The sequence below is a fragment of the Zophobas morio genome, unplaced genomic scaffold, assembly GCF_036711695.1.
Source record: "Zophobas morio isolate AGI-343-1 ecotype UQ-CSIRO unplaced genomic scaffold, CSIRO_AGI_Zmor_V1 ptg000028l, whole genome shotgun sequence".
Lineage (NCBI taxonomy): Eukaryota > Metazoa > Arthropoda > Insecta > Coleoptera > Tenebrionidae > Zophobas > Zophobas morio.
In genome coordinates this window covers 1,704,881-1,730,354 of record NW_026972133.1, presented here as the reverse complement: position 1 = coordinate 1,730,354, position 25,474 = coordinate 1,704,881, and the positions used below count along the sequence as shown (strand labels likewise).

Sequence of the window (25,474 nt, the reverse complement as noted above, 5' to 3'; positions counted from 1 at the left end):
TGTATTTATCACACTTTATTAATATCCGTTCTGCGTGAAGTGAACCGAAGCAGAGATTTCGATTTTTTGTCCTATTTACGAATTTCGTTGAAAATAACTTCAACACCTTCAGCTCACCAAATATACCACAAGTCAAAAGCAAACATTCTCGTTTCGTTCCGAAAATTGACACTTATATTAGAGCAAAGTTTCAACAAGTCGTTGATGTATAACGAAAATAATAAAAGTTTTAAAAGCGATCCTTGAGGCAGTACATGTTCGCCAAGAACTATTTTGTAATGGGGTGTGTTAATTTTCTATTGTGTGTTATTCAAATATGGATCTGGAAACTGTGTATTTCCCACGGCGGAGTTATAACACACCCGTTTGTTTTGTCTAGGCCAAAGATAATACAAAGCGTGTGATTTATTTTCTAGGGACGAAAAGTTGTTGAAGTGTTTCTAAATCCAAAGTGACATTTCAAACATAAACATTTGGCTTGACCTCTATTAATGTTTAGAAACGACGAATACTGCTAGTACTTTTACGAAAAAAAAAGGCATTGAGGGGTTTATAATTTTCGTTGTAATTTATTCATTATCTGCGTCATCAGCAAAAGTGTGAAAAACAAAAATTCAGCTGTTTCAGTTCAATAATCCCTGTTTACCGGTCTTGGAAACGCAAACACTCCCACCCCCCCAAAGCACACATCCACTCTCACCATTCAAAAGCAAACATCCTCCCTTCGTCCGAAAAAAATGAAACCTCCCCAAACCATCAACCCATGAAATTCCACTTGTCGCCCGGACCCAAACAGCCCCCGCCTCCCCTTCCCCAAAGACGCACTATTTTTACCCTCCTCTCCGTGAACCCAGCGCACCGCATCACCATTGACCTACGCAATCTTTCTACGTTTAGCGAAGGCCAACGCCTACACGCGTTTTCCCTTCCGAAATTTTCGCCAAAACCATCGTCCCGAAAATCGGGGTGTGGGGCGTTTATCCAAAATTAAAATAACGATCCGCTCCGGCACTAGGCAGGTTTCCGCCTCGTCGCCGAAGGGCCCCCAGGTCCTGGTTGCGTACCTCAGATCGGCGCTCCTCCGGCTCGCTGTGCTCGCTTCGGGCTTCACGTGGGGGCGTCGCGACGCACCATCGCGTCTTCATCGCCGGATGGCGGCGCGGCGCTTCGACATTTTTCGCGGCACGAGAGCACTGTTGCACGCGTGCACCATCCGCACACTGGACTGAACAACGACGTCGGCGTCGAGACGACGCGGAATAGGGGTGGGACGACGCATCCCCACCATTGCACAACACCGACAGATATTTGACTACGTTCGATAGGGATGCGAGAGATGTACACGGTTTGGAGAAAAACAGGAAATTGGAACTGTGGAGACGACGTGCATTGGGTGCATCGGAATGGGGGCGCGGGGGGCGGGGGACGGGGATGGGGTTCTTGGAAAGGGATGACCAATTTGACGGTTGTCACGAGATTTCAAGTGGAATTGCACGGGATCGGTTCCTGCATAAAGTTTCCGGGATGTTATGAGCTTTATATGTTCACGTATCAGCGATTTTTGATCGACTATGGCCAGTGCTGAAGGCATCCGTGACATTTGAATTTTTACGTCCCGAGAGTAAGATAGGGAACTATTGTAATAAGGTTCTTTGGATGAGTGGTCGATTTTAGGTTTTCTAGACGTTTCATAATCTCTAGAATATGAAAAAGTAAGTCTCGCATTTCCACTCGTCGGTTGTTTTTGACGATTTCAGTAGATAAGTAATCTCTTCTTTTTCTCCCCTTTTTTTGTTTTTTGTACCTTTTTCGGTTTTTGTCGCCTCTTCTAATATCCTTTTGTTGTTTTCCCCCTTTTTACGCCTTTTTGACACCCTGTTTTATAGCTTCTGTGTTGTCTTTTTTAAAAATCTCGTTTTTTGCCGTCTTTGTATTTTTTTTGTCTTTTTTCTCGCATTTTTTAAGACCCCTTTCACCTTTTCTTTTCGCCTTTTCTAGTCTCTTTTCCTGCTTTTTGTGGTCTCTTTTTGCGTTTTTTGTGTTTTTTGGCTTCCTGATTTTTTTGCTTTTTTCTTTGTTTTTCCGTATTTCTTTGTTGCTTTAGTAACTTCTTTAATCTATTCCCTCCTTTTATCTTCTTTTTTCTCACTCATTTTTTTGTGGACTTTTTCTTTTTTTTGCTGCTTTTTTGTCGTTTTTTTATCTCCAATGATTTTTTTCTCGTCCTTTTTTTCACCTTTTTCTGTTCGCCCTTTACTCATCTTTTTTCGGTCGCTTCCCCCGTTCTTTTTTTGTCGCTTCCTTATATGGGGTTTTTGATCGCATTTCGTGTTGCTTTTTGTGACCCCAATTTGGCTCTTTTTCGGCTCCTTGTATTTTTGTCGCCCTTTTTCTGTGATCTTTTTTATTTCCTTTTTTCTCCGTTTTATATGTCGTATTTTTTGTGGCTTTTCTGGTTTGTGACGCCTATTTTTCGTCTTTTGTCGTCTCTTTTTGATTCCTTTTTATCTCCTTTTCTTGTCGCTTTTTATGGGCTTTTTTCACACTTTACTGTTGGCTTTTTCTCGTCTCTTTTTGATTTTCCCCCCTTTTTATTGCTCTCTTTTATGAATTTTTTCTCACCTTTTTTGTTGCTTTTTGTGACTTTTTGGTCACTTTTGTCAAATTCTTCCCATATTTTATTTTCTTTAGTTATTTTTCCCTCTGCTTTTTATCTCCATTTCTCGGTTTTTTTGTAGTATTTTTTGTGGCTTTTCTGGTTTTTGACGCATTTTTTCGCAAATTTATATATATATATTTGCTCCATTTTTTATCTTTGTTTCTTGTTGCCTTTTTGATTTCTTTTTTGTCTCTTTTTTTGTCGTTTTCTCGCTTTTTTATGGCCCTTTTTCACATTCTACTGTTCCCCGTTTCTAGTTTCTTTGTTATCGCTTCGCGTCGCCTTTTTGCTATTTTTTGTAGCATTCTTTTTGTAGCCCTCTTTTGGCTCTTTTTTGGCCTTTTATTGTTTTTTTCCACCCTTTTTGCCTTTTTTTGTCACTTTTAGTCATATTCCCCTTCCATTTTTATCTGTTTTTCCTGCATTTTTTGTAGCTTTTTCATATTTTTTTTGGCGCATTTTTTCGCCTTTTGCGTCTCTTTTTGTTTTCTTTTTATATCTTTTTTTTTATCTCTGTTTTCTACCTTTTTCGTGTGATCTGTTTTCACATTTTACTGTTCATTTTCGTCTCTTTTTTGTCGCCTCGCATCGCCTTTTTTGCTGCTTTTTGTAGCCTTTTTTTAGTTTTTTGTTCTTTTTTTGGCTCCCTGTTTTTTGTTACCTTTTTTGTGGCCTTTTATTGTTTTTTCCGCCCTTTTTTGAATTTTTCTCACTTTTTGGTGATATTACCCTTCCATTTTTATCTGTTTTTTTCGCGCTTTTTTGTGGTCTTTTTGTGGCTTTTTTCATATTTTTTTAAGCAGTTTTTTGCCTTTTTTCGTGTCCTTTTGATGTTCCCTTTATCCCTTTTTTGCGACTTATGTGGTCTCTTTTTTGTCTCTTTTTGTGGCCTTTTTTGGTAACTTTTGTCAAATACTTCCCCCATTTTACCATCTTCAGTAATTTTCCCTCTCCTTTTTATCTCCATTTTTCTCAGTTTTTTTGTAGTATTTTTTGTGGCTTTTCTGGTTTTTGACGCCTCGTATCTTTTTGGTATTCTTGCCACTTTGTTTAGTCCCTTTTTATCGCTTTTTGTTGCTGTCTTTTTGGTTTCTTTTTTTATCCCATTTTTTGTCGTTTTTTTTTTCGCTTTTTAAGACCTTTTTCCACATTGTACTGTTCCCTTTTTCTCCATTCTTTGTCGTCATTTCGCATCGCTTTTTTGGTGCATTTTGTGTCCTTTTTCTATTTTTTTTTTTGTGTTTTTGTAGCCCTCTTTCGGCTCTTTTTTGTCTTCCTAATTTTGTTTTTTTTTCTGTGACCTTTTATTGTTTTTCCGCCACTTTTTGCCTTTTTTTTTAGGAACTTTTTTGTCATATTTCTCTCTCTTTTTTTTATCTGTTTTTCTCCGCTATTATGTGTTCTTTTTGTGGCTTTTTTTTTCATACTTTTTGACGCATTTTTACCTTTTTTCGTGTCCTTCGTGTATTCCCTTTGCTCCCTTTTGCGATTTTTTTGTCGCCCTTTTGTATGTTTTTTCCTTTTCTTGGTTTCTTCTTTTTGTTTCGTTTTTTTCTGTTTTCTCGAATTTTTGTGACCTTTTTTACCTTTTGATCGCTTCCCCCTTTTTATCGCTCTGTTTTATAAATCGTTTCTCGCCTTTTTTTGACGCTTTTTGTGGATCTTTTTTGTCGCTTTTTCTGACCTTCTTTGGTCACTTTTATCACATGTATCCCCATTTTACCTTTTTAAGTTACTTTTCACTTTTTACTTTCCTTTTTATTTTTTTCTCCGCTTTTTTGTCATATTTTTTGTGGCTTTTCTAGTTTTCATGCCTGTTTTTTCGCCTTTTTTCGTCTCTTTGGTATTTTTCACATTTTCTCGTCTCTTTCGTCGCTTCGCATCGTTTTTTTTTTTGCTTTTTGTTCTTTTTGTGGCCCTCTTTCGGCTTTTTTTGGCTCAATATTTTTTTGGTTGGCTTTTTTCTGCCGCCTTTTATTGTTTTGCCGCCCTTTTTCGTCTTTTTTTAGTAACTTTCTAGTCATATTTCCCTCCCTTCTTGTGGCTTTTTTTATATTTTTTGACGTTTTTTTCATGTCTTTTTGGTATTGCCTTTACCACTTTTTTGCGACTTTTTTTTCGGCCTTTTGTATCGTTTTTTTTTCTTTTTTTTTGTTTTTTTTTCTTATCATGTTTTTTGTTGTTTCCTCGCATTTTTATAGCCTTTTTCACTTTTTTCTATTTACCTTTTCTGTCTATTTTTGATCGCTTCTCCCCTTTTTATGCCTCTATTTTATAAATTTTTTCTGTCCTATTTTTGTTGCTTCTTGTGGTCTCTTTCTTGTCGCATTTTTGTGACTTTTTGTGGTCACTTTTGCCACATTCTTTCCTCATTTTTCCTTCTCCTTTTTATCTCCTGTTTTCTCCGGTTTTTGTCGCATTTTTTCAAGCTTTTTTGGTTTTTAACACCTATTGTTCCACCTTTTTCCGTCTCTTTTTTGGTATTCTTTTTTCCCCCTTTGCGGCCACTTTTTTTGTTCCTTGTTTTTGTCGCTTTTTCTTCTTGTCGTTTTTGGTTTCGTTTTTATCTCCTTTTTTGTCGTTGTTTTGTCGTTATTTGATCGCTTTTTTCACCATTTACTATTCGCCTTCGTTTGTCCCTTTTGCGTCGTTGTACATCGCCTTTTTTGGTGTTTTTGAAGCCTTTTTTTAAAGTCTTTTTTGCCCTGTTTTTGTAGTTCTTTTTTGGCTCCCTATTTTTTGATTGCCTTTTTTTTTCTGTGTTTTTTTTTGTTTTGTTTTTTTCCCGCCTTTTTTTTTAGTCACTTTTTAATCATATTCTCTTCCCCTTTTATCTGTTTTCCCCCACATTTTGTGATCTTTCTGTGGCTTTTTTAGTAGTTTTTGGCGCATTTTTTGCTTTTTCCGTGTCTTTTTTGTTTTTGTTTTTTTTTTTGTACGGCTTTTTCTTGTTTCCTTTTTTTTGTCGTTGTTTTCTCGCATTTTTATGGATTTTTCCCTTGCTTCTATTCACATTTTTTGTCTATTTTTGATCGCTTGCCCCCTTTTTATCGCTCCCTTTTATAACTTTTTTTTATTGGTTTTTGTAACCTTTTTTGCACTTTTTTTATTCCTTTTGGTTGCCTTTTTTTGTGAACTTTTTTGCTTTTTCCGTCTTTTTTGTCGCCTTTTTATTCCTTTTTTTTTCAGGCCTCCCTTTTATCGCATTTTTCCCCGCATTATTTGTCGTCCTTTTGAGTGTCTTTTCGTCCCTTTTTGTAACTTTTTTTGTAGCTTTTGTGGCCTCTTTTTAACACTTATTTTGACTATATTTTTTACTAATTTTTTTGTTTTCGCTCTTTTTTGTCTAATTTTTTAACGCTTTTTCTTTCTCTTCATTTTACCGCCTTTTCTGTCGCCTTTTGTATTCGGTTGCAGTTTTTCTTGTTTATTGTGTTGTTTTTTCTCTTTTTTAATCTTTTTGTTGCATTCGTTAATAACCAATTTTTTCGCCTTTATTTTCGCTTTTTTTGTATTGTATGTTTTTTAACTGCATTTTTTTTACCCATCTACATTTTTTCTATTTTCTTTTTTCCCCGCATTTAAAAAGAAAGTTGATTTCCTTTTAATGCTGTTTTTTTGGTGTATTTTGTCGCCTTTGTTACCTTTTTCAACACCCTATTTTCGCGATTTCTTCGCTTGTTTGACGTTTTCTTTGTTAATTTTTTTTCGCCCTTTTTGTGTAGTCTTGTCCTTCAAAATTACAAAATTGGATGTTATGAAATTTCAATGAACTTTAATCTCCATAATAATCAAAACTTCCGATCATCAATTAGATGGCGTCACTACAAAATTTTATAACGAAAAACTCACTTGAAACGTACTCACAGCATGCTTCTTTACGTCGAATTTAAGAATCCACACATTACAACTTCAGAGGTTATCATAAAAAATAAGATTCTCAAAACCAAATAATTTTATCATTTATTTAAGAAACTGCATTTATTTGATAGTACTTCCGTGGCGAGGAAAGTTCTGTCTAAATTGTTTCTAATATTTACTGAAATATAAAGGCTTGAAGCATATTGTTTTGAACAAATTAAGTAGGAATTACTTAGCAAAATTTTGAGATGACGTCATCTAATTTTTGCAGGGGACGATAGGTCAAATTTTATTAACGTTTTACGATATTCTCAAAATACATTGCCGCTTCTACAACAATCAGTCAGTAGTTATATAGTGGGGGTTCTAGACCAGGTCAAATGAGGTCAAACTGGTCCAGCTCCCCCATTACTTTTCATCGAGCGGTCATTGACCTTTCATTTGTTGTCGAGCTTGTCGGTGCACGTGGCTGACCTTGCCAGCTGGTCCAGCTCCCCCATTACTTTTCATCGGGCGATCATTGACCTAGTCGTTGCTCGACCTTGGTCGTTTATTGCCCTCGTTCATCTCGAGATCTATCCCCTCTTTTCGTTTAGGTCGGGGAGGGATCTCGGACGCAATCTCGCATCCCCACTTCCGTTTTATACTTGTATAAAAGTCGATGGATTCGTCTGTAGGAATTACGTTTATTGCCCTTGGTCATCTCGAGATCTATCCCCTCTTTTTTTTTAGGTCGGGTCGCTGCACGGGGCTGGCCTTGGCTGACTTGCCTTAGGACTTCACGTGCCTGACCTGTACGTTTTGGCAATGCCTTTTACTCGATCGACCTGACCCGTTTTTCCATAGTCAGGTTGGCCGAGCGGTCTAAGGCGTCAGATTTAAGCTCTGATTCTCGAAAGGGAGCGTGGGTTCGAATCCCACACCTGACAGTTTTTTTTTTTCGTTCGTTATTTTGACGTTTTGTGTTGCGATTAAATAAAACACAGTTTAATATAGTATTATTTATTGAGGAAACCTTGAATACAACCAATTGTAAATACATTTAGCATTGTTTAAAGAACAGTAACATTTTTTATTATTAGCAATATGTTTATCACATGCTGGGATTTCTTTAGATAATTTCACAGAGTCTTCAATTGTTTCGAGGTTCACAATTTTGGGGCAGTCTTTTCCTAGCGTTTCCCTAAGGTAATTTTCTTTACATTTTCCTTTTACATATAAGATCTCCACTGCATATTCCTTGATGTATTTGAACAAAATTTCTTTTACAGATATCTGCTCCTTGAAGCCGTCATTAAATCTCAACATGTGATGATAACGTTCTAGATATCTAGCTTGTTTCTTCGTTCTTTCATCGATTTCTTTGAGTTGTTTTGTAGATTTGAATGTTTCGTGTATTGTGTTAATTCCATCGTAAATCGCAAGTTCTTTTACAATGAATTCAGGTAGACAAAAACCTTGTACGTCGACTACAACCAACTTCATCGTATCAATTATGTCAACTGACTGAGAGAAAAGCGACTATGTAATTTTTTTTTTATCAATCCAACTGTTGTGGGTGTTATTAAATCCTAACCATTTAACATAAAGTTGATTACCTTTCTTTTTTAAAACTTTTTCAACGAGATATACACCTGGATGCTTAACTTTCAATAGTTCCATTTCATAGAAACCACCTAAAATGTTTTCACCCTTTTCATCTTTCAAAAAATATGTGGTGGGATTAGTGAGATTAATTTTTCTTATTATGAAAATCTCATTTGACCAATTGGGTGTGTATCCCTTATCGAATATTCCGCGATACTTACTTATTCTTACGTTATCACCAACTTTAAATTTTGATTTATTGCTAACTATTTTAATCTGAGTATAAGCAGCTTTTAGAATAGCGTTTTCATTACTTTTGTTAACTTGTGACGGTTTCATTTTTATAGTACGATGATAAGAATTATTATATCGATGTACCACATTTGCCAATAAATCTAACCATTTATAATTTCCTTGCAAACTAAATTCTTTCCACATTAAATTTTTTAATGTGCGATTTACTCTTTCGACGATTGAGGCTTTTTTTAAACTGTAGACATTGTAATGATTAATTTTGTATTTTTTCATAAGATTTTGAAACTTTACGTTGTAGAATTCTTTTCCTTGATCTGTTTGTAAATTTTTGGGTAACCGTACGATTTTGGATAAAATTGTTTCCATTGCAGTGGCGATTTGTTGAGCATCTTTTGACTTTACAGGGACAGCCCACACGTATTTTGAGAAACAGTCAATAACAACAAGTATATATTTGTATCCTCTGTTTATCTTAGCATACGGTATCATTTCCACTAGATCTGCTTGTAATGTTTCATTAATACCTTTTATTATAACCTTGCGTCGTTTAAAATTAATTCTTACGGGTTTGTGCAATTCTGCAACAATATCTCTTTTAATGGGAGTTGGCTCATACACCTTCTTGCGTTTCATTTTTATCAGTCTTATGTATATAATGTGCTTTCTCGGCACTAACTAACGATTCTTCAAAATTAACAGGACATTTTATTATCATTTCTGCGAACAAATTTGGTACATTTTCTGTTTTATTTAGAGCATATTTGAACGATATTCGATCACCGTTACGTAGTACAAATCCTTTCAATTCTTCTTTACTAAAAAATTTGTTATTTACATAAACATTTATTTCATTAATGGTAATATTCAATTTTGTAAGGGTTCCAATTTCTAAAGGAAACGTATAGTGCGTTTCTTTAGAATTTAATACATACGTGTTTTCCACGGTTTTATCGGATTCGAAGCGAAATATCAGATTATAGAACATATAGTTTGAAATAGTAATCATATCATTGTCGATAGAACCTGAAAGTTTAGCATGTTTTAACAAATGACGCCCGAATTTATCCAGAGTCATATTAAGCAATAATTTTAGCTTCGCGTAGTTCTTCTATTATAGAAACGATTTCGTTTTGATGACCCGAATGGCCTGCTGTCTGGGAAGCGACTAACAACTTCAGTCTTTCAACTAATTCATTTGGATCTTCCCAATACACATAATCAACTTTATTTGTGTTTACTTCTTTAAATAGTACTTGACCACCTTTCTTCGGTTTTTTATACTTCGTGAGAGTTGAGAATAATGGTCCTATAATATTTTTGTATTTCATCGAACTTGTACCCAATATTCGATCATTTTCATCGAAATTTCTTCGATATGCATTGGTTTTTTCTAAAATTTTTTTGTAAATTTCCTTGTCTTCCGTAGTAAAATGAACAGGCTTCTTTTTAAAAATAAGTTCATAAATTCCAGGAGTCCCTTTAAAGATTTCATTGTCTATTTTTATATCTGGACCTATAAATTGTACCTCCTTCGAACCAATATAAAATTTCTCTGAGAAAGTGTCATGTCTTACGCCTGTTCTGTGATCAAATTTACTTTCTGCATCGTGATGCATTTCGTCAATATATTTTCTGGGTAATTCATCAAAATCATTTAAATATTCGTTGTAAACGTCTGTATCAACGATGTTTTTAATATAATTTTTACTTAACTGAACAGATTTTTCAAGAACCTCATTGAAGTTATAATTATCATTGTCTTCCTCGGGAATGTATTGGAACACATTGTCCTGTGCATCTGTTTTATTTATTGATTCTTCGAAATCTTCCTGTGATAAAACATCATATTTTGAACTAATCGGACTCATTCGATCTTCTTTTTCATTTTTGATGGCATCGATTCTTTTCACAAGGTTAGCAACTTTTGTAGCAATTCTTTTTTGTCTTGGCGTGAAAATTTCTGCTTGCTTTGGTGTAGTAACAATAGTTTTTTTCTCACGAACAGGAGACAGAATTGTATTTTCTAACTTTCGCTTTGTAGGTGTACTGTGCTCAATGTTCGACACATCTTGATTACTTTTTATTGGATTTTCACTCCGTCTCTCAATTAATGTTTCCAAATGTTTAGTGAGGGGTTCATACTTTTTCTCTTCATTTCGTTGAGTTGCTTTAATTAGTTCTAATTTTCTTTGTAAATCTTTTCTTTTCTTAATCAGTTTCCTTTTTAAATCAACCACATCTGATATTTTTGAATCCATGTCTCCTAAGGCTTCCGAAAATACAAATAAACTGAATCTATTTATTTGAATGATAGGCTTATATACCTATGCAAAATTTCACAAACATTCTATAAAAATACTTTATTCAATAGTACAGATGCACATGTTTTGTTTTGCAATGATCTCTTATATGATCTTTATAGTAGCAGTATATACATGGTAAGTTAGGAGTATCTGTTTCACCTCCACATTTTGGACATTTATATTTTACAGGAACTGGCATGTTGAATGTTCAACATACTTCTATAGACTGAAATTATGAAAATGGATCAATAAAATTATCAAATCCTTTTCTAAACCGACCACTACGAATTTCGTTCTCCTTATCGACTACTAAAAAATCATAACTGTTTTGCCAGCAAAATGAACACATTTCTTTAAATTTATCAAATGAGATATCAGTGCCGATATGATCATCATAGATATGGCGCAAGTTTAAATTATCTTGCTTAAATAAAATGATAAAATTTGCGTTGTCTCTTATTAGATGCTTAGGAATACATGTGTAGGTTTGACATAAATAAAAACAATCTATATTTCTGTGTCGTCCCATGCTAAAATATTCTTTCATTAAATTTTGCTTGTCACATGCCACATCGTCAAAAATAAAGACAGAATTAGTTTTAGCTTTGTGCGGTGGTGGTATGTTGTTATTGTCGAAATTGCTGAAACTATAAAAATTTATACCTTTAATAGGTTTTAGAAGATTTTCCAAATATTGATATTTTGGTTGGAAAAGAGATTTAGAATACACATAGACATTTTCAAATCTTAAACCATTTGGATGTTCGATTAAACCTATCATAACATTAGTCTTTCCGCAGTTAGACGGTCCGACAATAATACATCTTACTGTAGATGGTAAAAGATCCCCATGTCTTTTATTCCCACTATTAATTTTGATATCGTTATTATTTATCGGCAATTTGAGGTTTTGAGGTGTCAAACGCATTTCGACATCTGATTAAGAAACTGACATGTGGGGGGGTATAAATACTAAATTTTTCTACGTTTCCGTTAGTAGTTTAGCTGATCCGAAAGTTTGAGTATAAATGAAGATTACGAAGCGAAAAAGGAACAGTCGTCGGATTGAGACCTACAGAAAGAGATATTGTGGACGTGGGATCGTAAATTCGGTTATTAATAAATTACCGTTTGAACTTCATATTCCCGGTTATAACTTTTGTGGACCAGGAACTAAATTAGAAAAACGATTAGCAAGAGGAGATAAAGGCCGGAATCAATTAGATGAAGCTTGCAAATTTCACGATATAGCTTATGGTGAACATAAAGATTTGGAAAATCGACATAAGGCCGATAAAGTTCTGTTAGATAAAGCGAAACTTAGACTACGTTCTTCGGACGCTTCTTTGGGCGAAAAAGCTGCTGCTTTAGGTGTTGCGGCTGCGATGAAAGCTAAAATAAAACTCGGTATGGGTTGTCGAGTCAAAAGACAAACTAGCAAACGTGGAAAAGTCTTGAATTTTAATGATTTAAGAAATTCCGCCAGACTTGCTTTAAAAAATAAGAAATTTAAGAATATGAACGATGCTGTAAAAGTGGCCATGAGAGCAGTAAAATCATCAAAAGGAAAAAAGAGAGTGAGACCTGTTCGTCACAGACGTATAATACCCATACCGAAAAGTGGTGGATTTTTACCTCTACTACCAATATTTGCCGCTTTAGGCGCTCTGGGATCTCTAGGTGGTGGCGCAGCAGCCATTGCAAAAGCTGTTAACGATGCTAAATCAGCTAAAGAACAGTTGAAAGAAAATCAACGACACAATCAGAAAATGGAGTCGATAGCTGTAGGAAAGTCAGGAAGTGGATTATATTTGAAACCATATAAAAGAGGATATGGTCTTTTTTTAGCTCCATCAAAATTTCAAAAGAACTCCCGATAAATATTCCAAAACATGCTCTCACCAACATCGACATTTACAAATATGTAAAGCGTTTGAAAATTCCCCGCTTCAGAGGAGTTTTTATGAAAAATTCACTTCCAAATAAAGTACGCCTTAATGAGTGTGGTATATTAAATTTAGACAATAAGGAAGGTCCTGGAACACATTGGACAGCTTATAAAAAAACTCGAAACGAAGTTATATACTTTGATAGTTATGGAGATTTGAGACCACCTCTTGAACTGATCAAATATTTACAAAGCAACGGTTTCTGTAATATAGTATATAATTATGAATCTTTACAGACTTTTAATAGTATTAATTGTGGACATTTGTGTTTAAGATTCCTATATAACTGCTACAAATAAAATTGTTTGAAATTCGAGCGTTTTAGTTGAACTGTTAGTGTCGTCGAAGTAAGTTGCACGATGTCCAACGTATTCTCATTGGATGGAAACAGTTCTGTACTTTCGAGCAGATACTATCCACCAATTATCTTGGAAGATTATAACTATGCTTTAGGATTAGAAAGTTTGGTTACTTGGAATTCTTTTCCAAATATCGATAGCAATAACAACAAATTTTATTTTTTTACACCAGACAAAAAAGAGCATTACATAGAAATTCCCGAGGGTTCTTACGAGATAGAAGACATTGAGTCGTATTTAAATAAAGAAATCAAAAACTATATGGAACATTATTTTCAATACGAAATTGACAAACACGGAAATAGAATAAAGAAATTTAAAATGTTGACACCAAGCTTAATAATTAGAGGAAATAATAATACTTTAAAATCGGAAGTTAAATGTACTCTTGATATAAATTTTTCAAGAAAGGATTCGTTAGGGAATTTATTGGGATTTAAGGATACCATTCTGAAAGCGCATAAAACTCATATATCAGATTTTCCAGCAAAAATTTTAAAGGTAAATGCTCTTTGCGTTTATTGCAATATAGTAACTGGTTCATACAAGAACGGAAGTCCCGTTCACGTTATCCATCAATTTTTTCCAACAGTACCACCCGGTTACAAAATAGTGGAACGACCATTAAATGTGATATATCTACCAATTAATACGAAACAAATAGATGAAATAATCGTTAAAATAACAGATCAAGAAGGTAATATTGTTAGTTTCAGAGGTGAAGAGGTAGGTGTACGGTTGCATCTTAAGAAGGTCACGTGATGGGTATTATATTTAATGAAAATCTAAAAAACCGAAATTCGGTATATATAAGTAGGGCAATGAAAAAGAGATCAGTCAGTCCTTTGAGAAGGGTCAAACGTTTAACTTTAGGCAATCGTAAATTTCTTGAATCTCTAGGATTAACGGTCTTGAAATAATATTTTTATTGAATATATAAATCAGCAATGAATTTTGAAATATTAAACGTAAGCGAAAAAGCTGCCTATGATCATTCAATTTATTATGGAGAAAGACATACACACCTACCTTATTCTAACAGTTCATTTAACTACGATGATGAAATAAGAATTCCTATTGAACATCAAGATTTATACACTTTTCCACATTTGAGTACATTGCATATAGAGGGTAAGGTTATTGTGAAGAATGAAATCGACGAAATTGTACAGAAACCAGAAATCAAATTTGTAAATAATGGCGTTCTTCTGATGTTTAATCAAATAAGATATGAAATTGCTGGAGTCGTTGTGGATAGTATTAGAAATCCTGGGTTAGCGTCTACCATGAAAGGATATGTAACGTATAACAGTAATGAAAGCGTAGCTCTAGAGAATGCTGGATGGTTTCCCAAAAAAGATTCGAATATAATTAAGGAAAATGGAACTTTTGAAGTTTCGATTCCATTAAAAATGATTTTTGGTTTTTGTGAAGATTTTAAAAAGACCATTTTGAATGTAAGACAGGAGCTTGTTTTGGTTCGTTCTAATACCGATGTGAATGCTTTAATTTCCTCAAATGATAAATACAAAATTAAAGTAGAACTTAGTAAAATATGCTGGAAAATGCATCACTTGTCCGTGTCCGATGCCGAAAGGATCGCATTAATCGATATTGTAAGAAGCAACAGGGAATTGGATATTATGTTTAGAAGTAAAGAATTACATGAATTTGCTCCACCAGTACAATCGATAACAAATACTTGGACTATTAAAACTTCCTTAGAAAAACCTCAGTACATACTTTTTGCATTACAGCAAGGAAGAAAAAACCAATTGAAGAAAAACTACAGTCAGTTTGATCATTGTAATCTGAGAGATGTAAAATTGTACCTTAATGATACCATGTATCCCTACGACAACCTGAATGTTGATTTCACAAATAATCGGTATGCAATTCTCTATGATATGTTTAAAGAATTCCAGACATCGTTCTTATCCAAACAAACCAGCGAACCATTATTCGATAAGGATGAATTTAAAGAAAAGACGCCTATAATAGTAATCGACTGTTCTAAACAAACGGAAGCTTTGAAGAGAGGCCCCGTTACAATCACTTTGTGGTTTGAGACGATCTCTGGTATTCCTGCAGACACTACAGCCTACTGTCTTATTCTTCACGACCGAATGGTAAAATACATCCCTGCACAAGATGTCGTCAGAGTGTTGTAAATAATTTAACCTGTTATTGTATTATTATTATGTTTGGGGGTAAATAAAACTACATATAACCCATTTCTGTGTGTTTTATTCATGGCTACCAGAAATTACATGTAAAGTTTTCTTATAATCATCTAATTTAATCGAGGGCCATTTTGTTGAATCCGGTCCCTCAGTCCATCCTAATGGTATTTCAGGATTGGCTTCTCCTTTGACAATGTTCTTTTTGATCCAGTTGAAAATTCTTCGGTGCTCCTGATTTTGAGAAGGTTGAAATGCGAAAGAATCGTAATTTATTATTTCTAAAGACTCATAGAAAGTACTGAGCGCTTTATGGTTTGCCAAATACGCAGCCCGACACATAAATTCATCCACGCACTGGTCGATCCTTCGATAATTTTTCCGGATATTCTCAACAGGATAGAATATATCTCCAAGATTCTGCCAGCGATTATCACTCAATAATTTATAAATAAAACATTTATACGTTAGAGTATTGTCCAAATAGTTGGTGGTCATCAAAAACTCCAAAGCAGCATAATTTAAATTTTCAATTTGGTCTCTTTCGCATACATGTAGAAATGCATCAATGTAACCATCGACACATTGTTTTCTTTGTAGCAGAATACAAATGTCAAGTGTATAAAAGTCACTTTCACTTTCGGCAATCCATTTAAACACTTCGTCCGGTACAATAAAATCTTTTTTATCGATGAGATGAAGGAATAAATTTAATTTCGTTCGATCACTCGCAGCGGCTTTAAGATATGTTTTGTACACATTTTCGGATGCACAAAATGCTTGTAAATCAACAAATTGTCTCAAGTCAGACATTGTTGTAATCATAAAATAACCAACATCGAATAAATCATCTGTGAAATTTAATTGCTTATATATGGCAATCCCCACTTTTTTTAACTTACGTGCGAAATATGATATCCCCAAGGTTTCGTATCCGTTGCAAATCTTGTGACAATCCTTTTATCATCATTTGGGCTGAGAACTACTTTTTCTTGTTTTACTGTGTAAACAGTATGATGTTTGGACTTGATGAGTCTTTGTGATTTTTCGTAACTTCGATTATTAAATAAACATTCTTTGTAATTTTCAAACGTTATTGTTTTAAGTGATGCTTTTGTACTACCTTTGGATTTTTTAACTAATTTTTTATTGAAATCGTCACTTGCAATTCTATATGCGTACATTTTAGATCTGAGACCCACAAATTCTAGCATAATCTTACCGTTATTTTCATCTTTCATTAAACCTGGTACTTTCTTATTTTTCAGTTCTATATCATAAATATTATATAAATCATAGTCAGAAGTATCAAATCGATGTGAGTCTTTCTTAATATATTTGTATATATCGTCTACGTGAAATTCATAAATTAGGCTGTCAGTGTCGGTATAAAGTAACTTAGCATTATTTTTAAATGTTTTTTTAATATAGTCATAATGAAATTCATAGAGAAAAGTTTTAGAAATATCTAAAATGCAAAAACCAACATAAATTGGTTTATTCAAAAATACTTCTAATTTACTCATTTCGATTATTGCTGAATCATCGTCAAATACAACAGAACTGTGAAAATTTGGTTTAGATATAAGAGAACGAACTCCCCATCTTCCCTCCCATTTACTAACCAATCGAATATCGCGATGTTTTCTTACATTTTCCATGCATTTACCATAAATAGCATTAATCATTAATTTAAAAAAATCTTTTTCAAAATCGTTCTTTGCTTGCTGCCTAAGTTTTGTATTTAAATCTATATATTCCTTTAACCACGCAGATTGTTTGAATTTCATAACACGATGTACACATTTTATTTTCATACCAAATTTTGTATACATTTTTAAATTCCGATAATGAATAATATAATTTTTCTTGGGATATAAAGTCAACAATAACTTCTTAAGTTTAGATCTTGAAATGGGCGGTATCATATGCTCTGGAGCTAATGGTAAATCACTATGAATTTCATGTAAATCTATTGGATAATCTAAATCGCATTCAATAATATAACCGATTGCTGAATTTTCTGGGGTATCTAAGATATCAGCTATATTGAAATTTTCTACAAACTCAAATTCTCCATACGGTAAGTATTGAGACATTGCCGCTCCGTAAAGGTTGTTAACATCAAAATACATTAAATAGGTACTATCTTTCGAAGGATCATATTCTTCTTTTGGCATGTATTTGTTATTGGCTTTACCATATCTATTGGAACACTGCGAAACTCCACCTCTAATACCTCTTTCTACAAATAGAACTTTATCTATATCCGTTAAAAGTTCTAGTTTAATTTCTGTTGTTTTTAACATAGCATCAAATGTTAGGCCCGGAGCAGTATAATAATGCAACGGATCAAGTTGATAAGTATTTAAACAAGTAGTTCGAAAAGCTTCAAATACATCGGCTAGAAGAAGCACATCAGTTTTTAAATATAAATCAGAATATTCTCCTAATGTATGAATATTAAAAGTATTCCATACATTGGTAGCATGGGAATAATCTTCATATTTAATATTTTCATCGTATAAGCGACTATAGAAATCCTCCTTTTCGGGCAATTTTGTTTCAAGTAGTTTCTCCCAGGAGTTTATGTAATCGTAAGGAAAAACTCCCTTTCTGTTTAACAAATCAAATTCTTCCATATTATTACAATTTGCCAACGTAATAATTTTCTGAGAATTATCTAAATTGGAGGAAAGTTTGTCTAAACTATGTGGCATAAATCTGAAAGAATCAATAAACCGTAAACTAACTTTCGTGTCTTCGACAAATTTAGTAAACGAGATATATCTTTCTTTGTTAATGGGAAGTAACTTAATATCACCTTTTATTGAATTTGAAAGTTCTTTAATAAAAAAATGGGCATCATATCCGCTCATATTATGAAAGACCACGGGTATAACACAAATATCTTTATAATTTAAATTACAACTTTGATGGGCAGCGCCTCTATACATTCCAGTTAAATGACTATGATCGCGTACTTTTATGTTCTTTTCCGAAAATCCTTTTTTACATATATGACATATTTGGGAGGATTCAAACTGCTCACGTTCTTCCGTAGTTAATGTTTCCATAGAAATAACGTTCTGAAATTTATCGTTGCAGAAATGAGCCATTCGATGTAACTCCTGAACGAACCATTGAATGCAATTTTTACCTCGATACAAACGAAATTTAGAAAATGAATTATCATATGAGCAGTGAAAATAGTAAGCAATGCTGTGCGCAATATGTTTTTGATAAGTTTCGGTCTTATTCGTGGTGGACATATGCTGTTTGGTACAATCAAGAAGAATACTCTCGAGATCTGCATAAATAGTAAAAGGTACTTTTTCTTGATGTCTATAATTTTGAAAATACAAGTAATTTTCGTTTTCTGTTGGCAGTCTTATGGAATATTTATTAATACTCTGGCATGAAGTTTTATGTTTTTGGAGCAATTCCTCTGTGGTGAAATGGTTTAAGCATCTTTCGCATATATGAAATTTACATTTATGGAGGGAAAGTTGCGTAGCTAAAAGAGCTGACAAATTTTTGATCCATACGAAATGATAGAGCAATTGTTGATCTTCAAAGTTATCATTACTGTTATTAGTATTTTGTATTTGTCTTTCAGCGGGTAGCATAAGCAAATTAATTGCTTTATAAGAATTTGAGAATCTAGTGCTTAAACGACAAGGTAAAATTTTTTTCTTCTCGATGCAGTATAAATTAATGGCAAGATTGTTGAGTTCCTCAAATTTTTGAATGTCTTTAATTGTGATTGGAAAGTCTAAATTATCATATTTCAACACATTTTTGAAATGAGGATACGATGATTTTCGGTCTGAATGTTTATCGGTAGGAAATAAAGCCGAAACTATGGCCCAAAGAAAACAATATTCATCATTATTTTGTACATTAATTATTGCATGTTTTTTTTTTATAAAATCTGGTGTGGATACAAAAGTTGAATAGCCGAATTTAATTGGGTCGTATTTATTTATGTTAATTTTCAATCCTAAAATTTCATACAACGCCCAACCGGAATCCTTTTCTGCAAATTCCTCTAATTTTTTCATGATTTTATCAATGACGTTTTCTTCGTACCATTCCTTTAAATTTGTGTATTGATCAATGTGCTGATTTTTTGTTGAAAATGTTTTAATGTCTGTTTCACCAGAGTGCGGTTGAATAAAATTTGCGGAAAAAATTACATTTACCTTAAGCATTGAGTTTTTCCGTTCTTTTTTAATTCTAAACATAAAGCATTTAAAAGATTGTTGAAAAAACTGAAGAGGATCTTTAATGTGGTGGTTACTTATAAATCCTGTACGAATTCGTTGTTGAAAACAGGATTCGACATCCTGCCATGTTACATTAGTCACCGGTTTAAATTTGACTGTTTTAATATAGCCTTCACCAGTTTTTATAGATAATTGTTTTTTCTTATTTAAAAGCTTTAGGCGATAAAATTTCAAATACGCCAAACTTGTTTCTAAGGAATTTGCGTTTTCCAACATATTTTCTCGATGGATTTTACATTTGAGTGCTTTTCTAATTATTCTAATACTGGTATTGATATAAACTAAAAAATGTTTAGTTTCTTCGATTGTTTTGATTTTACTTATGTATTCATGAATTAGCTTAAGAGAGTTTTTACATATAGCCGTCACTGATTCTTGTGATTTCATTTTTTGTCGTGAAACTTGCTCACCACAGCAGAAAAAAAGAAACACTACTATTTCCCGTTGACTAGTTTCTTGTTTATATGAGAATTAATTTGCAAGTTACAACTTGCAAGTCGTAGTTGAAAACGTGGTCGTAAAAAATAAATTCAAGTCAGCGAAAAATGAAACATGAGGAAAGCAACTGAAGGAGGGAAAAAAGTAGGGGTGGGGATTAATATAGTGTATAAATTAAAGATCACACAAAAGAACAGATTAATAAGTGTTCTGTAAGTACATATCATAAAAATTAATTAACGACAGAAATGGGTAAGCTTATATATATTTTTTTTTTGTAGTAGTTAATTTTTTTTTTTTTTTGTGTAGAGAAATTTGTTATCTGCCCCTATGATGTCAGTCACAGGCTTTTAGAGAATAGGCTGAGAAAGCATATTTTCAAATGCCACCGGGATGCCTGGGAAAGGGAGCGAAAACTCTGGGAGAATGCACTTCCAAGACCATCTACACCACCCCCACCACCATCAAAGTGGTTCAGCCAACCACCACCAACACCACCGCAAGTGGAAAACTGGGACAACGAATTCTCAGGGACCTATGTCCCAAAGTTAGATAGATCCCTGTTTTTAGATAGAACAGCCTTAAACGCCTACCATGCGACATTTAACAAATATATAAGAAAACAATAATTTGTTATTTCTATCGCTATCACCCCACCACTATCATTTACCACACCATCATTTACCACCTCTAAAAACTTCTTCCCTACAAATATCAACGACCACAACTAAGTATTTGTGTCTGTGTACAAGGAGATAAGTCTAAGATGTTTCTGCCTAGCAATGTGTTAATACTATTAAATGTGCTTGTTGAAAACAACTTGTATATTTACACCACTTCAAATATAAGTCTGCTGTATATTCAGACGTACGAAAAAGAATTTTGGGAAAAAATGACTCCGATCAATCTAATCGAAACCAGTTATCATCTCTTCTATGCGAAAAATATAACAATGCAGAATCATTTGACTTACAAGATAAAAACGGAAGAAGAAAATCACCAATTTTCCAATTGGTTAATAATAGAAAATACTAAGAACAGTCGCAGTTCAAAGGAAGTCATTGATTTTTGTTTAAGAAACGATCGTGTATGGTTTGCTTCATTTTTTGTCATATTCACGATAATGACTGTAATAGTGGGATGTTGGGACCTGGCTGCTCGTTAATGGTGGTGGTGATGGTTGTTGCTATATATATAGAATTCCGCAACAACAAACTATTCATTTCATCCAAACAATGTTCGGCTTAAACTGCACACTTGTTCTATCAACCATTCTAATTCAGAAAGATTTTTATTTATTGACTGATAGCAATGTTACTGATGTCTATCTACAAACTATTGATAGTAGTAAAGAATGTATTGTTAGAAAAATGTTAGAAATTAAAAATGGGCATGAACAACTACGTATGTTTTATTCAAAAAATGTATCTTCCTCGAACCAACTGCAATATCGGCTAGAATTAGTCTTCAAAGACAACACTCGATGCAAGTCACCGAATTACACCATCATTAACGATTATAGTGGATACAAGAATTCTACAGGTGCAAATGTTACAGAATATTGTTTGGCAAAACCATGGATATGGATATTTACTTCAGTAGGAGCAATTATTTTTGCAATCGTATTTTGTCTGTTACTTTATTTAGTATTAATTTGTTTCAGTTATTTTAGTAAATACAATACTCAAACAAATGTATGATTCAATAAAACAATTAGTTACTATTAATAGTTTTATTTAATGTCCTTTAACATATTTATTTAACAGCATCAGTACTACGATTTAATACAACAATAAGTTATTTAATATGTTTTAAATTATTTGTCCAGCTGCACGATATGACTCATCATGATCCACCACCACAGCAGTGATTTTTGATGATTGTTTATAGGTTTTTGATTTTCGTTTTTAAATGATTTTTTGTTGTTTTCATATAAAATTCAACAAAAAGCCGTTTTTGGTTAACTTGAAATTTTTTTTTTTTAATGTCTTAGTATATTTAGTTGTGATGGTAGTAGTCATATAACAATACATATAAAGAACAACTTATTTCGCTTTTTTTTTTTTTTTTTTTTTTTTTAAGTGTTGCATGTTGGGCTTATTCGAATCCTTTTTCGATGGTCTTTTTTTCGACCTGAAAAAATTTTTACGTAGCGACCTCGAAAAAACTAGAAATGGCTCCTGTATCTAGGTCGATGTGGACAGAATCGATTTTTTTGAGCAGACTTATGCGTTCGTTCCAGAAGAAGGTTTTGATGTATACAACCGATATTCTATCTCTTACCATTTGGACACTAGAAACTTTTGCCCTTTTCTCCCTTATTTTCAACTTTTTTGAAAATTTTTTTTGCTCAACATATGGCTTAATTTTTTTAGCTTTTCCCCGTTCCCCTGAGCCGACATGCTACCTCTTACCGCTTACGAACTATGACGTTTTTTCGTTATTACTACTAAACGGTAGCAAAAAATATTTATTTTGCTAAGTGGACCTATAGACTGTTCACTCAGAAATATTTTGGTACAAAAATATATTTTTTAAGTTTTACCGTTTGGGCGCCACAAACTTTTGCCCTTTTCACAGTCATGTCAAAAGTTAGCGAAAAACCGTCGACGGCTGTCGATATTATTTGTTTTTGTCAATCTTTTTTGCTCTATACACGAACCTCCTATCTCTTACCATTTTCGAGTAACCAAAATTTTTTCTATTTAAACGGTAGATACACCTATGAGTCATAATCATTTTTACACACGATTAGATAGTACTTCATGAATATGCATTTGATTTTGTGGAAAAACAAACTTTTCAAAATTTGGATTTTTTTTTTGAGATTTTTTTTGTTTTAATTTTTCTTTGGATTCTTTGAATTTTTTAAATTTTTTTTTTCACCAAAACTTCTAATTTACTTTCCTACTGCTCAAGGAAAACTTTTTTTCGAATTTTGACAACCTTTTTTGACAAAAATTGTTGCGCCCCAAACTCAAATTTTCACATATTTAATTACATGGACCTATTGATTATTCATCCAAAAATATTTTGACACAAAAAACAAATTTTTAACTAATTCCGTTTGGTCACCACAAACTTTTGCCCTTTTCTCCGAAATGCTAAACTCAAACTAAAAACCGTCGACACAGGTGCATGTGTTTCGTATTTTAGGAACTTTTTTGTTCTTTGCACGAACCTCGTATCTCTTACCGTCTTCGAGTAAAACATTTTTTTTTTTATATTTAAACAATTATTGCACCTCCATCCCACATTTATTTTTACACAAATGTGTCATTAGTTTATAGGGATGCATTTTTATTTTTTTAACAAACTTTCTGCCCTTTATCACCCTCAAGCGATAATTCTTTTTTTTTTAATATTTCCGAATACGTCCCTGTCTATTGCGACAAAAGCGTCCAGTTCCGTAAGAATTTGCTGAAACAGCATCGCGTTATTTCATTCTGTGTTGTAATAATGACGGGCGGCGTGTTTCGGTTTATGAATTTTACCGTGAAAAGATTTGGGAAAAAGGTGGTTTTGTTGAACTAAATGGTGGCTTCTGTGAAGTGTGCGTGTATTTGAATGTTTTCGAGGGAGAACGGATGATTTTATTGCCTGTTTTCAATGTCGTAAGTAACAATTTTTTTAATTTTTAACAACACACTCGCCTTCTGACATTTGAGATTTTATTCTAATAATCACGGACAAATAAGCTTAAATCGGCAGAAAGTTGCTGATGAACATTTATTTATTAAGAAAATAACAGGAGTTTTGTCGGAGCAAACACGGCTTTTATTCGTTGCTGTTATTCCCAATTAAATAATTTTAGATGAGACTGGGGAAAATAATACACCAAACGAAATAAACAATATTTATTATAATTTCAATTACAGCTTAAGATTATACAAACTAGTTCGTATTTTATACATTTTAAGAAACTAATAAGTTTTAAATTTAAATCTAATTTACGACGCAGTGGTTTAACCGCAATGTGCACAGTTATTTAACTGATTTTCTTTGCTGAATAATTTTCAATTCTGAATCCAATTTTTCGATTGTTTCTCTAAATTTTCGCTTCTTCTCCATCATTTTTTCGATTAAGGGCTTTATTTGCAATTCGAAACGTTCCACATTCATTTGAAATCTTTTAACATCGTATAACCAAGTATTAATTCGGCTTTCTTTATCATTTATTAAGAAAATAACCGGAACTTTGTCGAAACAAACACGTCTGTTATTCATGACAGTTTGCAATCAAATATTTTTTACATGAGACTGGGGAAAATAATACACCGAACGAATTAAATAATATTTATTATAATTTCTATTACAGCTTAAGATTATTCAATTTAGTTCTTATTTCATACATTTTAATTGCTTCTTTTAAATAACTAATTCGTTTTAAATGTAATTCTAATCTACGACGAAGCAGTCTAACTGCACTTGATTTGTTTTCCACATGAACCAATGCCTTCTTCATTCTTCGATAAATTCGATATTGATGGTTCGACCGATCGGACCTCTATTTACCAAGTACAATTTCAAGCCGTTCACGATCTTCTGGTTCAGATCGCTGATCACTGAGTCGGTGAATTTTTCGGTAAATCTCTGTGGAAGTATCGTTCTAGACTCTTCAAGTTGCACAAATATCTTGTCACCGTACTTTGTAGACAGTTTACTAAAATTTTTTGTTAAAAATTTTTTATTTTCTTCTAAAGTTTTCGCACTCACAAAAGCTTGCAAGTGAGACTCTTTATTCAAGGTAGAAATGAAAGATGACATTTCTAAGTGTTAAATAATTGAATTCAAAAAACTAATTAATTCTTACACACGAATCCATCGACTTTTATACAAGTATAAAACGGAAGTGGGGATGCGAGATTGCGTCCGAGATCCCTCCCCGACCTAAACGAAAAGAGGGGATAGATCTCGAGATGAACGAGGGCAATAAACGACCAAGGTCGAGCAACGACTAGGTCAATGATCGCCCGATGAAAAGTAATGGGGGAGCTGGACCAGCTGGCAAGGTCAGCCACGTGCACCGACAAGCTCGACAACAAATGAAAGGTCAATGACCGCTCGATGAAAAGTAATGGGGGAGCTGGACCAGTTTGACCTCATTTGACCTGGTCTAGAACCCCCACTATATAACTACTTCAGTCCACAATTTACATGTTTTTCCGCTCGCCGGTTAAAAATATCCTAAAATCGATAAAAATAAAATGATCACTGTCGAGTAAAAATTCCACATCCCATTTAAAAAATGACCCAACATCCACTTCTCGCGACTCCGTCGCCAGCCCTGACATTTCGCCCCAATAAGTCTTTACACTTTTCATTTTTATCCCACCCCCGCCTCCCCGCCCTGCCATTGTTCACCCCGTTTCAATCTCCCTCGACATCTCCGAGTGCCCTCGACTTAACGTGTTTAGAGCTCCTTCTTTTTGTTCGGGCGGACCTTGACTGCAGACGAATTTTCGGACACAAATCATCACGTCTGTGTAAAACGGCGGTGTTTCCACGCAGGAAAGGAACGATCGTGCGATAACGCTCAATTTTTCATTTCGTAGTGGAGTTGGCAATTGTTCCCGAAAGAAAAGTCCTCTATT

General features: G+C 33.7%; 3 protein-coding genes across 4 annotated transcripts in view; 1 reads left to right on the top strand and 2 right to left on the bottom strand.

Moving 5' to 3' along the window:
* LOC135136999 (CD151 antigen-like) overlaps positions 1 to 1,209 on the bottom strand; it is a 128,672-nt gene extending 127,463 nt beyond the window's left edge. For both annotated transcript variants that reach the window (XM_064066523.1, XM_064066525.1), the window contains exon 1: positions 1,065 to 1,209. The gene's annotated coding sequence lies outside the window, so the exon portion shown is untranslated. The remainder of the gene's footprint in view (positions 1 to 1,064) is intronic.
* LOC135136995 (uncharacterized) overlaps positions 1 to 25,474 on the top strand; it is a 216,917-nt gene that overhangs the window by 155,832 nt on the left and 35,611 nt on the right. The gene's annotated exons all lie outside the window — the stretch shown is intronic.
* Positions 2,118 to 25,357, bottom strand: LOC135136876 (uncharacterized). The gene is made up of 4 exons (XM_064066337.1): positions 25,245 to 25,357; positions 5,783 to 5,910; positions 5,508 to 5,614; positions 2,118 to 2,411 (listed from the first exon to the last, which is right to left on the bottom strand). Exons 1-4 carry the CDS (start codon positions 25,355 to 25,357, stop codon positions 2,118 to 2,120), a joined length of 642 nt encoding a protein of 213 aa, XP_063922407.1.

Bases quoted from the DNA above. Each gene is read 5' to 3' on its own strand.
- LOC135136876 (XM_064066337.1), bottom strand. From the start codon at position 25,357: ATGATTTGTGTCCGAAAATTCGTCTGCAGTCAAGGTCCGCCCGAACAA. The intron at 5,911-25,244 runs GTGAACAATGGC...AGTTACAAAAAG, and splicing joins TCGAGGGAGATTGAAACGGG to GGACGAAAAGACACTCAAAA. The intron at 5,615-5,782 runs GCAACCAAAAGG...GACAAAAAAAAG, and splicing joins AAAAAAGTTCACAAAAAAAG to GAAACAAGAAAAAGCCGTAC.